At 38.2% G+C, this 18,803-nt stretch overlaps 1 protein-coding gene across 1 annotated transcript in view; it reads left to right on the forward strand.

The window, feature by feature from the left end:
* Window positions 1-18,803, forward strand: part of NRAP (nebulin related anchoring protein) — a 46,708-nt gene that overhangs the window by 9,659 nt on the left and 18,246 nt on the right. Inside the window, exons 10-25 of the mRNA XM_054276987.1 lie at window positions 797-901; window positions 2,648-2,764; window positions 4,132-4,236; window positions 5,182-5,289; window positions 5,992-6,096; window positions 8,202-8,300; window positions 8,811-8,915; window positions 10,120-10,227; window positions 11,058-11,159; window positions 11,669-11,866; window positions 12,084-12,188; window positions 14,433-14,531; window positions 15,505-15,609; window positions 16,043-16,150; window positions 16,768-17,079; window positions 18,112-18,216. Coding sequence (XP_054132962.1) covers window positions 797-901; window positions 2,648-2,764; window positions 4,132-4,236; window positions 5,182-5,289; window positions 5,992-6,096; window positions 8,202-8,300; window positions 8,811-8,915; window positions 10,120-10,227; window positions 11,058-11,159; window positions 11,669-11,866; window positions 12,084-12,188; window positions 14,433-14,531; window positions 15,505-15,609; window positions 16,043-16,150; window positions 16,768-17,079; window positions 18,112-18,216 — 1,986 coding nt within the window. The remainder of the gene's footprint in view (window positions 1-796; window positions 902-2,647; window positions 2,765-4,131; window positions 4,237-5,181; window positions 5,290-5,991; window positions 6,097-8,201; window positions 8,301-8,810; window positions 8,916-10,119; window positions 10,228-11,057; window positions 11,160-11,668; window positions 11,867-12,083; window positions 12,189-14,432; window positions 14,532-15,504; window positions 15,610-16,042; window positions 16,151-16,767; window positions 17,080-18,111; window positions 18,217-18,803) is intronic.

Raw genomic sequence — 18,803 nt, forward strand, 5'->3', positions numbered from 1 at the left:
TGCCATAGAAGGCTTTGAGATTATTATTGTCCATTACATTAAAAAAAAAATCTCCAGTATTTTGCTGTTAAACTATCTAAATGGCTTTCAAGTTGTCAGATATTTACACATAAACTTATCTATAGATGGGTTTAAGGATGTTACTTCCACAGCAATTGGGGTTTTTGTTAATCAGACAAATGGAATTTTGTGATTTTGTTCACTAAAGAGTTTGGCATTTTGATATCTAGGTATCTCTGCTTCATTTATTAATCCCTCTTCAAAATACATCACAGCACTGGTGAACTATTATTTTTGGTCAATTATGATGTGAAAGATGGCCATGGAAAGATGAAACAGCTCCTGTAACACCACAAAGAAAGGCTGATCCTATGTTAAACTTGTTAACTTTAAGCCATTAAAGTGTAAAGTTTGAAGTTTAAATTAGCCTGGCTAACCAAGCCATTAGCTATTTTTATAAAATTCCAGGAAAACATGTATTGACAAACAGAGAGGCAAGCAGATATCATCTCTGTGGGAAATGAGGTGAGAGCAGAATGGTGTGTGTCATTGTACACTTGTATGCTATCTTTACCACAGCTAATAGCTACCTAAATTTCTCTTGGAATTACCTTGCCTTCAGAGGCATAGGTAATTTAACAGGTCAATTTATTGTTATATTTTGGTCATTTTTCATTAAAAAAAAAAGTCATTGAAGCCATGAACCTTCCTACTAACAAGGGCTGTGGGGCTTTGTAAGATAACCCATGGCCCCACCTGCTCACGTGTGATGAGTAAACATCTGAATTTTCTTCAGGGATATATGGATGAGTTTGAGGAACGCAGAGGGAAAGGAAGCTTTCCTGCTATGATCACTCCAGCTTATCAAAACGCCAAGAAAGCAAATGAATTGGCAAGTGATGTAAGTATGGAACCTGAATCAATACAATTCATAAACAATTAAAAACAGCAGTTTGTCAGAGCAGTGCCTGGGAGGAGGATGCTAAAACTGCACTTGAGAAGTAAACAAAAGTGACATTTTGCTGCATTGCTGGGAACTGGATGGCTCAGGGGATTAATAATATCCATTAATAGAAGGGGGCACAGCTCCAGCTTGCATGAGGGAGGAGATGGATGTAGCAACTAATGGGGATCCCTACTGTTAGGTTAACCCTCCTGGCAAATCTGCACCTGTATTATTAATGAAACCTTCAACTGCCTTAATCATCCTGTGGACTACTGTGGTATTCCCAGTAGTGAATAAATGGAGGATGAATGAACCGTACTGGTTTTGATATTTTGATGTATCATGCCTCCAGCACAAAGCAAGCCATGTGGAGGAAAAGAAGCAGAGAGTGTGACACTGTCGCTTCACAAAAGTGAGCTTATTTCTGGGATGTGGTTTTTGGTTTTGGGTGGCAAACTGAAGAGTTGGCAAAGAGGTGGTGGTGTGTGATTGCTGCATCCAGCCCATCCATTAGAGGGCCTCAGCCCTATTTAGGGGTAACATTTCTGGCAGAGACAAAAAAATGGGTCAGTCTGTAGGTCAGTACCCTGTGGCTGCTCTGAAGGGCTCCTGTGAGTGACAACTTTTGTAGTGTGGGCACCTGTCCCCGCTGGGGCTGCCTGGGCTGATGAGCTCAGTCTGTCCTGTGGGCAGAGAGCAGATGGTGGAGCCTTTCAGCTTGTGTTAGTGTTGGCTAGACTCGAGCAGTAAACTGGAGTGAAAGGATCAGTCGTGTTCTGTTACCTGAGCTTATCACTGGGAGAATATAAAACACCAAAAATCCTCTGTGACCCATCCCAGTTTGGGGACAAACTCAGTGATCTCCTGTTAAAACATTGAATATTTAACCTTTCCAGATAAAGATCACAGTTTGATAGGTTTTGAAAATGCTAATGGTCAGTAGTTTCCTCATTAATTTATAAAACATGGAGTGAAGAGGAGGATTGCTTCATGGAAGTAACATTTGCACACTACAGTACTTAGTAACTTTCCTTGTAGTTTTACAGCCTGAGGAAATGTGTGCAGACTTGGAAAATAAAAAAAAAACCCAAACCACTTTGCATTTCTGTTCATGTGAAATAATTTATAAAAGGCCAACTTCTACCTCTCTTCACCCATCCAAGTCCAATTTATGTCAAAAACCTGATGTCTAAATTTAATTTAGAAATCCCTTATTTCAATCTTGATTTCGTAGAGAAATATTATTCCCTTGAACACACTGAAAGTACAAAAAGATAGCGCTTTTTAAAAAAGCTGGTTTCTACAGAAGGAAAAGTTTGCAGACTGCTTGATGACTATCTGTAATCCTCTGACTAAAATTAAGTACTGAGGATTAACTTCATTAATAGAAGAGCACACAAGCTCCAGCCAAGAATCTGCTAGTAATCTCTTCAAGCTATGAACAGCAACCGCTGCTGTTCAGTCTATGTCAAAAATTTATGAAAAATGCTATCTAGTAAAATGTCTTGAGAGGGACTGTGCAGGGCTATGGGGTTATATTTGGGTTATTCAAGGTAGTAAATACAGTGTTTCAGCATGGCAATTCCATTTACTTATCAAAGCATACACGGGGAAGATATTACCCTGACTCATGAAGCCAGTCTAAATAGTAAGGATGAAAAGATGCACATTTATTTTATAATTCTCCCTACTTCTTTTCAGATAAAATACAAGAAAGATCTCTCCAACATGAAAGGTGCAGCTCACTTTCACTCCCTAACAGCTGAAGACAACTTGGTCCTTAAACAAGCCCAAAGTGTTAACAAGCTTGTCAGTGAGGTAAGGGCTTGAATCGATCTCTTACAAGTTTGGGAGCAGCTCATACAAACATCAGTGTTTGATGAGTAAGGAGTGTAAGTTAAAAAAAATAAAGCTGTTGTTCTTCCTGCATTGTACATAAAAAAAGCATCTGTGTGTAGCACAGCAACTGGAGAGAAAAGCTCAAGAACAGATCTTTAGGTGCAGCCTTCTGGCCCTTCCAATCATCTCTATGAAACTGTGGGAAATTAACCCCAGGAGAGTGATTTTAGTTCTGACCATGTCAAAAATTGAAATCTGAAAAAAACCCACCCCAAACCTGAATTGTGCATTTAATATGACATTAATATATAAAGCTTTAGGATTAATTTGGTGTGTACCTTAGAGTGTCTCAGAGGATATTCTAATAATAAAAAAATAAGAACAGAGACAAAATTTAAACCATTCTGGTTATGCAGATTTCTGTTTTCTTCCATCCTGTGAAAGACTGTAAGTCACTGATAATTGATTCTTTTTCTGCTTGATAAGGGAAGATTGCAAGAGAATTCTCAGTAGATTCTGAATTATTAATTTATTTATAGTGTCATATCAGCTATAAAACTATTAATAAATGCGAGTTTCTAGAACTTCCCTATGGCACTTTAAAAACTTATACTCTTGAGATGTCAAAGTATAAAACCTTCAATAATGAAAAACCCCTGGAAGTAGGGCTGGAAGGGGCCTCCTGGGCCAATGATTCCTGGCTCCTGCTGCTTCAACACAACACTGTATAATCCTCCTATTCCAATTTCTAGCCTACATTTATTCCTGTCCACTTTATTACCACTGTGTTTTGTGCTAGCGTTGCCCTTTAGTTTAAAAAGTTCTTCTCCCTGCATGGTTACTTTTCTGAGAGGTTTACAAATACATCATTTTCTTCTTTCTGCCTTTGATTTCCTCAGCCAAGCAAGCTGAGTTCCTCTCATCTCTCAGTCTTTCACTGCAGCTGTTACAGGCTCAGTTCCTTAAACAGGAATGAACTGTATGAGTACAAAAGCTCTTGCTGAGGTCTTGCTGGAATTTGGTACATGGCACTTTTGTACATGTTCATTTGCTGCATGCTCACCTTAGAATTTCTTTGTATATCATTGTTTTTGTTAATAGTTTCCCCTCCTGTCACTGTCTTGTATAGTTTGCAGAGGATGAAATTGCATTTCTTTTGCCTATAAAATGAGAACTGAGTATATGAATATTCTCTTCACATTAATTTTCATCATATGCCATCTGATGAACACCATGTGTCAAAATCTCAGAACAGTGGGTCTGCCTAATAAAAAGTGTGTGAAGGAACTTGATAGAGCAGATTAAGGTTTTACCATAGCTTCCCATTGTGCATTTTTGTCACTAAGGTGGAGTACAAGAAGGATCTTGGAAACAACAAAGGCTACAGCATGAACTACTGTGACACTCCACAATTCAAGAATATGAGCAAGATCTCAAAATTCACCAGTGATGTAAGTTTTCAGTACCTGGTGTGTGGCTTGCTTGCCATAGTAGCTGCTGGAATCACAGGTCATCTGGGAGTGTGTGTTTCATATAAATGTGTGCTGGAAGTGTGATTATAACTCATTTTAGATCGTTTTTGTACAACACTTATCCTAATGTGTCCTCATGTATAGCTGGGGCTCATTTCATTTAAGATTATGAAAAGAATTATTATGGTATTTGGAAGAAAGGCCACTTACCAGGTACTGCTGATCTAGAGAAGTAGCAGAGTTGTTTCTCTGGTCTGTCATAATTATTACTTATTTTATAGTGCATGTTCATTTCCTGACTGGACAGCAAGACAGAAGATACTTCACCAGAGTGAAGTGCCAGAGAAAAACATAATTACTGTGTGAAAATAATCAGTGTTAATAGTTATAGCTCTGGTTTCTCATGAAATAAAATTTTGTTTCATACTGCCTCTTACCATTCTCTAAAATCCCAGAGGAGTAAATATTTTGCCATACAGTTGGGGTGGCTGAATGATCAATTATTCTTGTCAAATGCCCCACTCTGGGATTGGTGAAAGATGCACCAAAAGAACCCAATTTTTTTTCTTTCTTAATGTACAAATATTGTCTCCCTGGGACTTTGTTCTAGCATTTGTTCCTAATGAAACACAGATGCATCTTCTTTATGTGGCATTTAGGTGATATGAAGAGCAAGTAAATGATATCTGGTAGTAAAAGAAACTCACTGAGAGTTTTAGCTTTTCTTTTTTTTTAAATACCAAGTCTGCTGTGGACTAATGAGTACCTGTATTGGAGCAGCACTAGTAGACCAGAGCTGTAAAAATTGTCTCCCTGCTGTAAAATATGGAAACTCTTAAAATCTGAAACTCTTCACTGGAAAAGCTGAATATATTTTCTCAGAGTATTTTTATCTTCTTTTTTTTTTTTTTATTTTTGGTACAGCTTAAGTACAAAGAAACCTACCAGAATGAGATGAAAGGTCACTATGTGGGTGTTGGCATGGACAAGAGGATGCTCCATGCCATGAAGGTTGGCAGCTTGGCAAGCAATGTGAGTCCCTTTTAATCACACTTGTGTGCTTGTGGCCTCCTTGTCTTTCAGTTTTTCCAGAATTAAGTTGATAGAAAACTTTAGATCATACAGTACTGGGGATCTGATGGACAGATGTGTTGAGAAGAGGGGAAATTCTGGAAACCCTTTTGCACTGTTTTATGGCTCACTGTGTGGAAGAAGTTAAAATAAGAAATTTCAGTGATCTGGCAACATACTGAGATCCTTCAGTTTTCTTTGACATCAGTAGGATGCTGAAGGTTGTTTGCCACCACCCCCAGGGTCAGACCTTTGCTGGAAAAAACAGTCTTTAATGAAGATTTCTGGATTCCAATTTAATTTACTGGGTTAGTCAAGAAGCTATTTCATTACATACCATTCCTTCAAGTACATTATTTACAAATCTGTAAGAAGCTTGAGAACTAAGCAGAAAGATAAAAGAGATGTGTCATAGGTGGAAGTTAAGTTAATGCTCCCACTGTTGGCATTGGATTAATTGAGAAGCTGAAAAAGAATCAATTAGTGGCTAAACTATGCAAATAATTTCATTTTCTTTGTCACTCATGACATTGAACTTACTTTGTTTCTTGCATTTAATATTAATATTATTGTTTCCCTTTTCCTCTTGACTGATAATTATTCAAACAAATGACAGCTGAAAAAAAAAAGAATGATTTTTTTTTTGTTCTCCTTGTGTTTCAGATAGCCTATAAGTCTGATTACAAACATGATGGTGTTGACTACAATTACCCAGCTACTCTCACTCCTTCGTACCAGACAACAAGAAAGTTGGTCCCTTTGAAAGATGTAAATAATTTTATGTTTTTGTTTTTGGGTTTTTTTCCCCCCCTGTGACTTGCATAGCTCATCATCTGTCTGTAGGAGAGATTGTGATAGATTGCATGTGTCAAATGATGATTTAATGACAGGAGCAAACACTGCTAACAAGGTTAAACCAAAAAAGTGCAGTGTCAGGAGGTCTCAGAGCAGTAGAAAGTGCTGCCCTGTCCTGTTGCTGGGTCAGCTCAGCACAGATTGTGGAGTGATGTGCAATCTGTGACTTCTGCCCTATCCCAGCTCTGTGCTGCACAAGTCTCACCACCCTGGGGCATCTTCAGCAGCAGCATCAAGCACTGAAAGAGCACAGGGAGACTGAAACAGAATTGTGAATCCTTTGTGAATTCCCTGGGATTGGTGTTCCCCTTTGGAGGGGAATGGGTTGGTCGCAGAACCTTCCAGCTCCTGAGAGAGGAGCCCCTGTGCCCCTGGCTGTGGGAAGGGAAAGGGAAGGGAAAGGATGATACCCTCACTGCTCACAGGCATTAAAAGCTTCACTGATCTCCTCTACAAACTCACCCTGTGCCTCACACAGGAGCACAGACTCCAGGCATTGCTTAGAAACTCAGCAGAGGAGAGCAGCAGCTCTGCAGGGCATTTCTGACCTCCTAGGGCAGGTGCACCCTGTCTTTACACTGAAATTGCAAAAATCCAGGAGCATTATGCCTTAGAGAGGTCATTAACATTATGTGAGATTTTTCTGGGCATAAAAACCTCTTCCCAGACAAGGATGGTAGCATGAAGAGCTAGAATTGGGAGCCCTGATGTTTTTGGGGAAGTGTTGGGTGCACTTCAACTCTAAGATGAACTCTTGCCTCTACAGCAGTAATTTCAGCTTTGCCTTTGTAAAAGCTGAAAACAGTAAAATTCAGTGTTTGATTGCTTACAGTGTGAGAGAGCTCTGTTCTTAAAGAGTTCAAGGTAAGCATAAATTCATGTCCAAAATGTAAAAAAACATCTCAGCAATTCCAGTGGCTCCACAATTGATAATCAGCATCAGGGTTTGAAACACATAATTTCACAGACAGACAGTTTCACCAGTCCTGATCTGGGATTTTGCATTATTCCCAGGGCTTGTGCACTCCCAAATAACCAACATGCTCACTCTCAACTCTTTTAGGAATACACCTCTCTCATACACTAAGCAATCACAAGTAGCAATAAATACTCAGTTTCAGTTAAAAGAAATGATCCCTTTCCATGGAATTAAAATTCTCTCTGTCTCTGAGGAAGCAAATGCACTGTTTTAAGTACCTTAATCACTTTGGACCTGTGAGATAATTCAGGCCTTTTTTCCTAGCTTTTATCATTCTGGCAGAATGAGGAAGTTTATGTGAGGATACGGGAGATAAGAAGGTTTGCATTGAAATAGTTTCAGTAACTCAAAGTCTCCAGAAATATGCTCCACTTTACTGCAAAGAAGTGTTCTTAAGAAACTAGTTTTAAACAATGTGATTTGCAATGTTTGCAAACTGGTGATTAGCTACAGTGAATATTAATGAGGGCCTACAAAGAATAATAATTGTGTTTTGTAGTATAACAATGAGTTCTTTTGCAGCAACAGGTTTGAAAGGAAGCATCATGTGATTTTTTTATCATGCATAATTTGGGACTTTAACATATTTCTTTTAAAACTTATTGTTGTTGCTACCATATTAATGTGTTAGTAATTTAATGGGCTTCAGTCCTCTTGTTGGCTGACATTAAAATGACTGTTTTTGTATATAAGTATGTATTTTTCTTTTCTGAACATCCACACAAAACTCTGACCACACAGGGAATTTCTGTGATTAATTTATTGCATTAAAACTCAGTAAGGACCAAGTATAAGAGAATTCATTTGCTCTACCCAGTGGTACACTGGACAGAGCTCTTCATAGGCAGTTACAATAATTCTTGTCTGCTAAAGACAAAAATGGACTAAATGATGGTTAAGAAAATGAGTTTTATTATTGTTTAAGTAGTATTTTATACAGAGTATTAGTTAGCAAAACTTCATCTATTCAATCTCTCATTTTCCAATCTGAACATTTCTTCCTTTACTAAATCTTTTTTAAAATTTTATTTTAAATTAGGTAAACTACAGGCAAAGTATAGACAAGCTGAAGTACAGCTCTGTGGCCAGCACTCCACAAATTGCTCAAGCCAAAATAAATGCACAGCAGCTCAGTGATGTAAGTTATCCATCATTAGCCACTTTTGTTTATTAGAATGATGAGATAATTTAATTTAGTAGCATTTGTAGCCTTATGTGTTTTATTCTTGATAGTTCTTCAGCATATTCATAGCCAAACCAAGAATACATATTGAATTAAATCACTTTCAAAGATGTGGCAAGCATACCAGTAGATCTAATATTTTTTTCTACTTTTAAGATTTGTATAAGTGTGCTTTTTTAGGAAATTATTTTCTGTGTATTTATTAAGACAAGGTTTTAAATTATATCTTTTGTACTTCAAGATAATCAGTGGCTCTTTTATTTATAGAATAAATTTCCACTTCCTACTGCTTAAGTAAAAGTTAACCTTATTGCCTTCATACTTGTGTTACAAACACCTATGAGTGTATTTATAATTTATGGCACCAATAACCTAAAATTTAACAGCAATCATTCAGTCAGATTGTTATATTTTTGTTAAGTTAAAAATAACTGAGTTTCTTGTTGACCTTTTCAACATACACAGGTGAACTACCGAGCCCAGTATGAGAAGACAAAATCAAATTACACTCTACCTCAGGATGTGCCACTGTTAGTGAAAGCCAAAGCCAATGCTGAATTATACAGTGAGGTAAGTCAAGCCTTGGGGAAATACTGGCATTCATGATGCTCTTAATAGACTGAAATTCATTTAAAGATGATGACACACTTTCTGGAAGCATTTGGCTTTGTACTAAACAACATTAAATATGGTTTCCAGAATAGACAGAGATCCAATTTCAAGGGCAGTGAAACCTCTAGACTTTTTTCCAATATATTTTCTGATTATCTGAATTTCTTTAAATCAGTAAATCAGTATTCACTCCACAAAATTAACTGCTTCTGAGGTGAAATTTGTATGAAGAACCAACATTTTCACAGTTCTAGTAATTGAAAGTCCACTGAAGTCAGTGGAAAGAAATAGTGACTTCAGCCAACTTGGATCAAGCTCACTGCTGGGCTTGATAAAGATCAGGATAAATATAAACATGCAAAAAGCCAAATCCAGAAACTGGGGCTTCCTGAAAACCTTTTACCTTCATTAGGTGCACACAGAGTATGGATGAAGGTATGCTTGATCTTGCTTTAATGGAATTTCAAGTGGAATCCTGAAAAAGAGCTTTAAAAACTATTACTTAAAAAACTATTATTTATTCCACCAACTTTCAGAAGTTAAGGATGTGATTCTCATGCATTTCCTGGTGTTTGTGAGATAGTGTGGCTCATGAGTGTGCTTGTGAAGAAAATCAGATTGTTATGAGGGATGCTGCTCTGACCTCTGCTTCACCTGTGGGGTGGTCTCAGGGCACACCAGCTGGGTTCCTTTTGAATGCTCTCTCATGTAAAGAACTGCACCTTCAAATTCTGTGTGTGGGGCTTGACTGGTTATAGTTTGGGGATGGGAAAGAAAAATCCTGAAGTGAGTGGAAGGTTGTCAGGTTCTCAGCACTAGCTGTTCTGCCTATGGATCAGCTCCTATACATCTATATTGTTGTCATAGGTAGACATAACCAGAGGCAATTTTGAAATACTCTCCCTCCTCCATATCTGTCTGAAATTGAGAATTATTGCTGGATGTTCTGGGACACTAAGTGCCTGTGAACTCCAAGAATAAAATTTTGACTCAATCCTAGACAATTAATTAGCTCAAAATGACAATGAACTGTGACTTAAGAAGGTCCTAGTTTTTGGACTGAACATATTTATGCTTCTGTTTTTCTCTGAGTCATTTCCATGTTTGTTTGAAAATCCTGTGTGTTTGTGTTAGTGATAGGTTGCTGTCTTTCCTTTCTCAGGTTAAGTACAAAGAAGGCTGGGAGAAGAGCAAGGGCCAGGGCTTTGAAATGAAACTGGATTCTCTGCCTTTGCTTGCTGCCAAAGCTTCCAGGGATCTTGCCAGTGATGTATGTTACATTTAGTTACCTGGGAATTATTCTTTAAGTTTTTCTTATTCTTTATTCTTTATCTATAAGTAGCTATAGCACAGACAAATAAAGCATAGCTCATTTCATCTGGATTTTTAAATCCTGCATTTGGCTGTCCATCTTTCTCAATGGCTAATGAGCAGTTGGAAACTTTCTCAGATTCTGATGGGAAATTTCATTATCCAAAAATTATTTTTTTTAAATTGTGTGTAAAGAGTGAAGCAAAATTTACATAATACACCCATAGTGAAATTCAGTGTTTTGAATTGTTTATAACCTCAAAAATAGTATTATCATCTACTACAAAGGGAATGCATATTTCTTTAGTCTGCTTCCTTAACATAAACACATGTATATATAAAAAAAAGCTAAACAAAAGCTTTCTAAACAACTTATATCAAGATTTTTAACCCGTGGAGAGGGAGAAAAGAGAGATACTTTTTCTGCAGCTGAAAAATGTTCATCAGTAGTGGGGATTCTAAACTGCCACCTCATAAAAAATTAAGTCTTGAATTCCTTGCTTGGATTTATTTCTTATTTTTGCCTCTAAGAGCCAGATAATTTAGCTAATCAGGAGAATTAAAGTTTATAAGCATATTCACCTCAGAGGGCTGAGCCTCAAAGAATGAGGTTAAAGATCTCATAAATGAGACTGATCTTAAATCTTTGGAATTTCTGAGAAAATCTGGGAAATTTTAAGTGACAATGAGAGAATCAGACAAAGCTCTTCTAAATTTTGAACATCCAAATCACCAGTGAAAAACGTATTGCTTACTTCATGGGTAATTTATGCTGGTTTTTTTTGACAGATTAAATATAAAGAAGAATATGAAAAAACAAAAGGAAAAGCAACGGAAACCAAAGATTCAAGACTTTTGCACTCTCTGAAGGTGGCCAAGATGAGTAGTGAGGTAAATTATTTCTTACTCAGAAGGTGTTTTTCATAATTATGAAACTTTCAGCAACACTGTGCAATCTACTACTGTTACTCTCTCACTGTAAGAAATTCTTGCAAGCATTTAACAAAATTGGTTTCCTTCATCATCTGTTAATCTGCAATGATTGCACAGCAGGGGATTTTGGGCAATGACACCCTTATTTTGAGGCAGGAAAATAACATCCAGTTAAAACCTCAATATGAATAAAATATCATCATATTAAAACCTCAGTATAAACACTTCTACACAGAACTTTCAAGTTTGTAATGGTATGCTTAAAAGTAAGATTTACCATAATGGAGAAAATGTCTCTAGAATTTAGAAAATTTACCCTGGCATCTGTTTTGTCCCTCCTAGGACCTGAGTTCTACATGTGTTTGGGGTTTTTTTGCCTAATCTGCATAAAGACCAGAGAAGAGAGGGGACTTGAGACAGCTTTGTAATATCTGATACAGACAATCTATTTTCACTCCTGTGTCTAGATTGCCTACAAAAAAGGTTTTGAGGAGAGCAAGGCCCATTTCCATCTGCCCATGGACATGATAAACCTGAGGCATGCCAAGAAGGCTCAGGCACTGGCCAGTGACTTGGATTACAGAACAAGACTCCATGAGTACACTGTGCTGCCAGAAGATATGAAGACCAAGTGGGCAAAGAAGGCCTATGACCTCCAGAGTGATGTAAGATGATGTACAGCCAGCTTAACTGTTAAAAACAGCATGAGAGATTATAACCTTTGCCATTTGAATTTAATTCTTTCTTATGAACATTGTCTGATTTGGTACTGTGGCTTTTAAAAATGTTTTTGCAATTTTGAAACTGAAACGGGTGCACTTGTTCACTTGCAAACATTATTCTCACGTTCTCTGTGCCAATAAATGTGATTTTCCTCTGCAGCTCCAATATAGGGCAGATCTAACATGGATGAAAGGAGCTGGATGTATCACAGAAGGAAGCCTTAATATCCAACAAGCCAAAAAGGCAGGAGATTTAGTCAGTGAGGTAAGCAAAGTTCTCAGGCTTCTGGCTGTTGTTTGTTCAAAGGTTCATATGCACTTATTCCGTTACATTACATGGAATAAGTACAGGATTCCTAACAAGAAATATCTGAGAAGTGGAAAAACTGATGGGCATAATTTAGTTTAAAAGATCCTGGGTTAGAGATTAAAATGACATTTTCCCTTTATATAATTATCAAACTAATCTGTGAAGTAGACATCCCTGTATTTGTGGTTCCACCTCTTTTCATTCTCCTGTCCATGTTGCAGATCAGCATTAAATTTCCATTGAGTTTCCTTTGCTGCATGAAGTACAAAAAAGCTTTAAGGAGCAGTATTGAGAAATTAGATATTTGTTATCCATAGTTGAAAATTTCCTTGCTCCTTGGCAAGTAGGGGCTGTGATTTCTCTGGCAGCTTCAGCTTTTCCTGCTTTTCATTGCTTTTGCTTTATTAACTCATGGCTTTGCACTGCCATTAACCTTATGGAAGTAAACTTCCCCAGCTTCTTAGCTATGGTTGAGCAGCCTCACTAGTGCTGGGAAAACTAGAGAACAGAAAGAAGAATAAATTAGGGGAAGTTTGACAAGAGGGATAAAATCCCACTCAGTTCTGGAAGGAGGAGCAGAAGCCAGTTAGTTACTGGCGATCACACTCTGACACCTTGGGTCTCTGACATCCTCTCACTACTCCTACAAGGGTAAAAAATACATCTTAGAAACAAAAGAAGAGCAGCAACTTCAGATCTGGTGTCTTGCTACTGACACCTGCTTCTGGGGCGTGCTGTGGTAGTAATTACTTCCACAAATATTTAATCCATAATGATCTGCCTTTTCCTTCCAGCACTGCGCAAGGCCACGAGAGGCTGCCAGTCACCTGAACTGGAGCCTGGTGGATATTATTTTAGAGATCTCTACTGCCATACAAAGCCTGGTGTTTTGTCATTTCTTTGCAGGATGTCACTACCTTGTGTTCCATGCAAGGTGACAAAACATGCTGTTTTTAATCTGCCGCCCTCCCTTCCAGGTTTCTAAAATAAAGCGATGAGCACCTCTTTGAAGTGCTGCATGCTTTTTTAACTTCTATTTTGTGTTCCCCTGGCAGAGACACAGTGCAAACTGATCTGTTCACCCATCAGTTCAAACAGAAGAATTTCTCTCCTGAAATGCCAGATAAAGAAAAAAACTGCATTTACACCCTTTCTAGGTGGAATGCCCCACTTCATGACTGAACTGGTAGAAAAAGAATTCAATTAGAGAATATAACTTCTTTGCTTGGTCTCCCCTGTCACAATGTGGTCTTGAAACAGAGTCCTACATTTCCTTGTACTATCTCAAGGAAAGAAAGGATGCTTAGCTCACTCTCAAATGAGTGGTGCAAAAGGTTGAGGCAAAGACATCAATTTAAAACAGGCCTGTTCTAAAGCCTTATGAAGTCAATTAAAGTTTTCCATTCACTTCAGTATGTTTCAGATGTAAAACAAAATGCAAAATGGAATGAAACTATGGACAGCCTTATTTACCAAACTAAAAATATTAGTTTCTATGCACATTTGTCCATTCAAATGGATTTTATACAAGTACTGGCACCAGAGGATGAATAAAGAACAGTATTTTTTCCCATTTCTGAGACTTGAGCCTTGTGGAGGCATCTCATAGCTGTTCATCCCTGAAAGGCTTGACTGCAATGTCTATGCCTAGCTCTGCTTTGAAAAGAGCAAGATTTTGAATTCAAGTTACTTTCAGGACTCTGAAACTGATCACTTTAATTATCATCTTAATAATTTAAAAATATCTCAGTAACATATGTTCAGTGATTTTAACCACCCATGTATGTGCTTGAGAAGTCTCTTGTAAGGAAATGAGATAGTAACATGAACTGTGTGCCTTATCAGCTCTCTTGGGTCCTGACTTAAATGATGCCCAGGTTGAACACCACTCACTGGTTGGTGTGCAGCCCAGGTCCTGTAAGAGATGTAGTCAGCACATCTGGCACCAAAGATATCCATGCCTGCAGTGTCAGCAGCAGTGCATTTGGCACACACTTGTGCACTGCCCTCCTCACCTCAAAATACCTGCAGTGGGTAGTACTTGGAAGCTTATCTTATTGATTCCTGTGCTAAAACTCTCTTGGGAATTTACAGGGCACTTCTGGCTCTATCATTCATGTATTTTTTAAAAGTGATACATTTTTAGGGGAGGGCAAGTACTGTAGAAAATTTTGTGTAACTTGCTTTAATTTGCTGCAGAAAAAGTACAGGCAGAAGGCTGATGCTCTGAAGTTCACCAGTGTGGCTGACAGTTCTCAGATCAAGCACGCCAAGAAAAGCCAGGAACTTCAAAGTGATGTGAGTCCTTGACTGAATTTGTCTCTTTGCAAGCAGCTTAGGCACAATGTGGTCATTCCTGACACATGTACACTAGTGTGATGGTAAGAGAGCCCCCAGTCGTAAAGCCTTTCAATATATAAAGTTCCTTCAGATTAATTCTAAGGGGTTTTATTTGTTTATTTGATTAATTCTCTCCTTGAATTCTTTGAACTAGAACAACAGCAACAAAAATCAAGCACCATTGGGAATCTCTTGTGTGCTTGTCTCTTGTGTGCTGAAAACAAAATAGTAACCATAGATTTTGTGCTTTATAGTAGGGGCTTCTGTTTCTGTGGGATGTAAGAAATGTAACACTTTGTGAATGGGACATATTTTCGTAGTTTTCACCAGCTCCTCCAAGAACTTCATGGGCTAAAACAGAGCAGTTCATTTCTCTGCTGTTGTAGCCCTGGGATATAAAATGGGGATGATTTCTACTCAAAACATAAAAGGTCCTTGATGTTTTCATTCAAAGTTATAATGTTAGTCCTCACTGGAGTATTGTGTCAGCAATTACATTTAGGTCACAAATGTTCTCTGCATATTCAATTGCTAGTGTTCTTCATTTCATGCCTAGAATTCTCTGTTTCTGTGTCCTATTAACAAGAAGTTGCTGCAGTTTAACACTGGGTGAAATACGTTCTTGCATGCATTTTGTATAGAGTATGAATTGCTGTCAGCTTTATAGCTAGATAAGCAGCTAACTTTGGGAAATAAAGTATCCTAATATATGTGCTGTTTTACAGCTTCCTTGAAATTTAACCATGAGTAGTTTAGTCAACCTGACTTTGTTTTTAACTCCATATTTAACATAAAAGTTCAAGATGCTAAAGAATAACTTCCCCAAATAAGTTAACCCTTACAAATCTTTGGATATTTGGAATGTTTTAACCACTATTCTTTCAACATTAAATGTGAAGTACTGCTTGTTGACTCTGCTTTCTGTGTTCAGGTTGCCTACAGGTCAGGGAAAGAGCAGTTTCTTCATCAGTATACCATCAGCAAAGATGACCCTGTCTTCATGCTGGCCAAAGCAAATGCTGCCAATATCAGTGAGGTACTGTGTGATTCCCTCACTCCTGTGAATAGTTATGTATGTAAAAGTTATGTTCTTTCTCAGAGAAGGTCCTCATGTTTTAGATATAAAATCTTGAAATTTTATTCCATGCTCCTAATAAATAGTGGTCAAATCTGCTGTTCTGAGGACTTGCCACTTCTAGAGTTTGGAGCTGTGCATTTTTCACACGCTTCCAGGCAAGTGGCACACTGACAGTTTCACTGGAACCAGTGAGATATTGGGGTTTCAGTAACCACAGCATCCACAGTTACAGGATTTTTAAGGGAGGACGCCAGGCTCTGATCTGTAGCCATACTGTTTCTGGGCATGGAGTGCAGGAGGGACTCATTACTTGAGAGCTTTCACTGTGACTATAGAAGAAATAGAAAGGATTGAAAATAATAAAGAAACTGTGCTGTTGTCATCTCTTTAGAAACTCTACAGGAGTAGCTGGGAGAAGCAGAAGGAAAAAGGATTTGTGCTTCGTTTGGATGCTTTGTCATTCTTGACAGCTAAGGCAAAGAGGGATCTGGCAAGTGATGTGAGTATGGTCTCCATCAGCCTCCTTTTTCTCAGGACAGGTGACAGTCCAGGTTGCTGCTAGTGTTGGGGATGTGTCACATATGTCTCAGTGCCCAGAGCCACCCTCACTCGATTCATGCTAAGGAGCGATGCAGGAGTTGTCTGGGTGATTGGCATTCTGTAATTAGTCAGAAGGGTTGCTCTGAGCAATTCAGAGCTTTTCCCCCCATGCTGACTGTGTTTTCCTATTCTCATTTTGACCTGAGGGTGAATTTTAGAACTCAAAATGAAGTGGAAATCTCCTGTGAAACATCATAACTTAATACATCTCTGCCTGGCTAGAAAATTCCTGAAAGAACCTTCTGACCTCCATGCGTGAAGAATGTTGTTTTTCCTAGAGAGAACCAAAAAGAAAATATTTCTTACAAGCTTTTGTGAACATATTATTATCAAAAAAAAAGAGGCTTATTCTTTATAGACACTAATTTCTAAGGCATTCCAGTTCTTGTTTGCAAATGATCTTTGTATTGAGGTTGCAGCATGCCACACCAATGGCAGACTATTGCTTTACTCCCAGCAGAGCTGTCAGTTTGGCAGGCTAAATCATTAACTCTTGGTCTGTTTTGTTCTTCACAGGTTAAATATAAGGAGGGTTATGAGAAGATGAAGGGTAAGCTCATTGGAGTAAGAGCTGTGGAGGAAGATTCGCAGATGGCTCACTCCCTGCAGATGTCAAAGCTGCAGAGTGATCTGGAGTACAAGAAGGCCTTTGAGGGCACCAAGAGCCAGTTCCAGATACCCATGGATATGGTTAACCTTGTTCATGCCAAAAAGGCTCAGAATCTGGCCACAGATATAGGATACAAGACCTCTCTCCACCAGTACACAGCCCTGCCTACTGACAGGAAAGTGGCTTGGGCCAAGTGGGCCTATGGATTGCAAAGTGATGTAAGTCCAAACCTTCCCCTCTTTCAACCTTCTCTCATCCTGTCCATTCCCAGCCCACTTAGGGCTGGCTTTATTCAGACATTTATGCTTGTAATGCCATGACACCTTTATGCACCTAGTTTTTCAGCTATTCAACAGTGAATATTAACAATAAATATTAACCACTTATTTCCTCAAGAGGTGTACTTAATTATGCAATGTTTCTGAGGAGGGTTATAACTCTGTTTATGAGCATGGGTTCTTCAAAGCCTACTTCAAATGCCAATAAAACTCTAGGATTCCTATATGGTGTACATTTATTTTTGTTTCCTAATGTGCAGGGAGGTTAAATAATGTATGGTGATAAAATTGGTGATAAAATTCCATATGGAGACCACATGTAACCATCAGATGATCTGTCTGATACTGTAAACAGTTAAGTTAAACTTTCCATTCTAAGGTTGTAAGTCAGAACTTTTCAGGGAGTCTGAGACAGAAATGTGTAAGGCCTTGTTGAGGTACGACTGCTGAAACCTTTGTGACATCCTTGAGAAACCTGACTTACATTTGAAATGCAGTACTGTTGGTAGGAGAGATTTTGTGAGGAAAGTGAGAATTGCTGCTGTACTCTTTTTCCTTAAAGACATGTGGAAAAGCAAACAACCCAAAATGCTTTCTCTCCAGTAAAACAAAAGGGTATGCTTTGGGAAATGCTAAGTGTCATTTTCTTTTTATTGCAAGTCACAGATGATCTTTTAAAGAGTGCTCCATATGCAATAAAACTGTAGTTAGAGTAAAAATTGCAAACAACAGTAAAGTGTAGACCACTTTTGAAAATTACCTTGCAAGGCATATTGCACAAGTGCTGGTGAGTCCTTATACTTCTATTTCATTCTGTTTTTTTTTTTTGCTTTCCTTGCAACTGTGCAATAGTGAATAAAACAAAAGCAGGTGCTAATTTGACTTCATTGTTGTTCTGGAGATGTCTGAATCCTTTAATGGCATTTTAAGTGTGTGAACACCAACAATAGGACATTTTCTTTTCTTTGTCAGAACCGATACAGAGCAGATCTGAACTGGATGAAAGGAGCTGGATGGATAGCCACTGGGTCATTAAATGTGGAACAGGCTAAGAAGGCAGGAGAACTCATTAGTGAGGTGAGATTTCATGACAGCATGTAACAGAATTTGCTGCATAATGCGTGCAAAATGTCTGTATAAAATTAAAATAATTTCCACTCAAAGGGGAAAGAAAAAGGCATACCACATGAAAGCCCTCAAAACCAGGGATAGGACTGGTAATTAGAGGGAAACCAGATACCAAACACATGCCAGTAGGAGTCCATATAGCCTTTGCAAAAACAAAGTAGGTGACAAATGATATTATGAATAATAATGGCAATCAAACAGTGCTCAATTGCTACCCACTAGCCTACCTTTTTAATGAACCAAAACAGGAGAGATGATGAAAAGATGGAGCCATTGGACCCAGAACCTCCTTTTGTAACAGATACACGTTTCCTTCTTGCTCGTTTTTCATATATATTCATTGAAATTCATATAGATATCTCTGTCTGCAGTTATCTATCAGCCTAAGTAGTTTTCATCCTTATTTCTCCCTATAACCAATATCACTTACAGGAGAAGTCAGACTCCAGAATATTTTGTGCCTGTCCAATGAGGCCTTCAAATGAAGTTCTGGTGGAAATTGTTAAAAGGTTCATAGTATTCTGTTTCTGACATTT

Source organism: Melozone crissalis, unplaced genomic scaffold (genome assembly GCF_028551555.1).
Source record: "Melozone crissalis strain CALT ecotype California unplaced genomic scaffold, PUWL_Pcris_2 ptg000019l_1, whole genome shotgun sequence".
NCBI classification, from domain to species: domain Eukaryota; kingdom Metazoa; phylum Chordata; class Aves; order Passeriformes; family Passerellidae; genus Melozone; species Melozone crissalis.